The 3058-nt window shown below is 55.3% G+C and overlaps 1 protein-coding gene across 1 annotated transcript; it reads left to right on the top strand.

The window, feature by feature from the left end:
• The first annotated feature begins 637 nt into the window (after positions 1–637).
• FAM181B (family with sequence similarity 181 member B) lies at positions 638–2376 on the top strand. Its single transcript, XM_027848279.1, has one exon. It carries the CDS (start codon positions 926–928, stop codon positions 2222–2224), a length of 1299 nt encoding a protein of 432 aa, XP_027704080.1. The 5' UTR covers positions 638–925; the 3' UTR covers positions 2225–2376.
• Positions 2377–3058: the final 682 nt, after the last annotated feature.

A 3058-nucleotide genomic window follows, 5' to 3' on the forward strand; every position in this document is an offset into this window, starting at 1 on the left:
TTGGGGCTAAAGGCAGAGTTATGGCCGAAGTGCTGTGGTTAGGGCCCTGGGGTTAGGCCAGAGGCCTGTGTCTCTCCATTCCAGGGCCAGCTGTGCTGCTCTGGAGCTAGCCTCTCTATTGCTGATCCTCTTTTTTGGCTGGGGCCCTGGACCGGGTGGCACCACAGGGTCAGGCACAGTTGCTCTGGTTTGGGGAAAGGATCGGGGGTGGGGGTGGGGAGGGCGGAAGAATTTCCTGTTCAAAAATTAGAATGTATCCATCTTGAAGATGCTCTTTGACGGAGGCGAAGCAAGGCAAAGGACACTGAAGTTAGTCTAGGATAAGGTAAACGCTAGGGGGTTGGGGGTGGGAGAAGAGGCGGAGACAGGGAGATTCCACCTTCTTTCCTGTCCCATTGGGAGCTAAGTGGGGAGAAATTCCAGAGGGCGATTTTAGAGGTTCTCAGGAAGCGCGAAACCAAAGGGTTAACACAAGGATCGAACGAATAAGGGGCGGGGGGGGGGGCACTCAAACTAAACTAAAAGAAGGAGCTCTTGGCTCCTCCCCTTCTCCACAGTGTCAGCACGCATCTCCCTCTCACCCGCCCCCCTCACTCGTTCCCTCCCTCCCCTCCCGTTTACAAGATCTAATGAGCTCCCCTGGGAGCTAGAGAAAAGATCCCGGTTTCGGAGCGCACAGAGGGCCCGAGTCTGCTGCGCTAGGCAGTCTCGGGAGCGGGAGCAAGCGATACAGCTGCTGCGAAGCCCACCCTGGACGGGGAGTGAGCTGAACTAAGGCCTGGGGAGTGGGAGAGTGGCTGTGGACGCCCAAGGGAGCAACCTCCCGGGGTCCAAGAAGTTCCCATTGGAAAGCGAAGTTAGGCGCCAACTAAGCTACTGAGACCCGAGCAGAAAAAGTCGTAGCCGGGGCTGGGCGGCCTCGAAGATGGCTGTACAGGCGGCTATCCTCAGTCCCCATCACTTCATCCCTTTTTGCTTCCCCGGGTCTCCCGGGGCTCTAGGGATGGACTTTGGGGACCTGGACAAGGGCTGTTGCTACGAAGAGGACGAGACTGGGGGGACCGGTGTTGCCTTGCTTGGTGAAGCTGTGGCTGCCGAGGCAGCCGGCGGCGGAGGCGGTGGCGGGGACTTCAGGGAGGCTACTCGGGACCTGCTGAGCTTCATCGACTCGGCGTCCAGCAACATCAAGCTGGCTCTGGACAAGCCTGTCAAGTCCAAGCGGAAGGTGAACCACCGCAAATATCTCCAGAAGCAGATCAAGCGCTGCACTGGTATGATGACCTCGTCTTCGGCCTCTGCCTCGGGCCCTGCCCCGTCCGTCTCTCCGTCCCCTGGCTCCGCAGCTGCTGTCCCGGCTGGGGCTCCCGAGGTGCCCCCGAAGCGACTGCCTGCCGCCTCCCCCACAACCCCAGGTCCTCAGGGCAAAGCGCCCCCGAAGCGGGAGGGCTCCCAAGCGGCCGCCAGTCTGCAGAGCAAGAGCCTGGCTGCCCTCTTCGAGTCTTTGCACCAGGTTCGAGGCAACGGTGGTGAAAAAGGAGGAGCCGGAACCTTGGCTACGGTGGCTGGAGGAGGAGGTGGAGGCGGCGGCGTGGGAGCCGAAGGAGGAGGTTCAGTTGTGGCAGCAGCTGGGGCCGGTGGGGGCAAGAAAGTCCCTCTGAGGAATCGAAATCTACCCCCGTCCTTCTTCACCGAACCGTCTAGGGCAGGTGGATGCGGCCCGTCGGGGGGCGGTGTGACCCTTCGCGAGCTGGAGAAAGGCGGCGAGGCGGTAGAGTTTTTCGAGCTGTTGAGCCCAGATTACTGTACGGGAGGAGAGGTTGGGGGGTTACTGCCCTCCGAGCCTCTCGACTTGTTCCCAGCTGCCGTGCGGGCCCCCCAGGAGCTGGAACACATCGTATACGATCCGCACCCCACCGTGGTAGCAGGCTTGCTATATTCAGAGCCGTGGAGCACCCAGTGCCCCCCAGCCAAGAAGCCTGTCCCTGCTTCCAATCGTGGGGGCGGCGGCTTGACCTTGAACGAAACTTTGCGCGCCTTGTACCCCGGCACCTCAGACTCCGCTGCTTCCAGTCTGGGCTCCCCTGGGGGAGAGGACACCGCGGGCCACCTGACGCCTTTCTCCCAGTTCTTCCCTGACTGTGCCCTGCCAACCCCACCTCCTCCCCACCAGATGCCTTATGATTACGGGGTGGGGTACAGCCGGGTCGCTTATTCTGGGCTTTAGAGAATGGACTCTGGAGAGAGGGGGCATCCTTGAAGGAGAAATTGTGTAACATGAACTCCATTGTATGTACTCGTAACTCGGCCGTGGGCGAAACGGCGCGGCTCTCCCTTCTAAGCTGAAAGATCGATTAAAAAGTAGACGTGACAATGAAACTGACTTTTTTTTTTGTGTGGGGGCGGGGTGGAGTAATTTTGAAAAGGAAATGTGAAAAGTGTGATAATCATCTACACTCACCCCCATTCCAAAGTGGGGAAAACATAAAAAACAAATTAGATTTTTTTTTTTGGTAAAACAAATGGCAAATGCATACCAGTCAGAGGTTGTAGGCAGAGAGGGAGAGAGTCTTAAATTTCTACCTACCCCCTCCAAGTTTTCAGAAATCCAGGGTCAGTTCGGTTGCATTTGATGCTCTTTTCCTTTCCCAATTTAGTGCACTGGTGTATGTATGTGTGTGGTGGTGGTTTTTACCTCAAGTGGATTATGAATGTCATCATATTAAAACAATAATAAAAAGAAATATTTTATTTCTTTGAGTGTTTTCGTAGATGGTAGTTTTTCATGTTATTCCTAGTATTGATTAGAGCAAATGTTTTCCTAGATAAAGAAAGTTCCACGGTCACAGAGTTCCTTCTGTTTTGAATCTCACTGTTTCCTACCACTGAATTTCATCTTTTACTGATTTTTCTGTTTCTTTGTCCTTCTCTCTTTCTCTCACTCTTCTCTCTGTCTCACCTGTAGCAGTTTCAGTTTTCATTCTTTTATTTCTCTTGCTACTTCCTTCCTTCCTTCCTTCCTTCCTTCCTTCCTTCCTTCCTTCCTTCCTTCCTTCCTTCC

This window comes from Vombatus ursinus, unplaced genomic scaffold (genome assembly GCF_900497805.2).
Source record: "Vombatus ursinus unplaced genomic scaffold, bare-nosed wombat genome assembly UNPS02005659.1, whole genome shotgun sequence".
Lineage (NCBI taxonomy): Eukaryota > Metazoa > Chordata > Mammalia > Diprotodontia > Vombatidae > Vombatus > Vombatus ursinus.

Excerpts from the sequence above, each read along its gene's own strand:
- FAM181B (XM_027848279.1), top strand. The coding sequence starts at position 926 with ATGGCTGTACAGGCGGCTATCCTCAGTCCCCATCACTTCATCCCTTTT.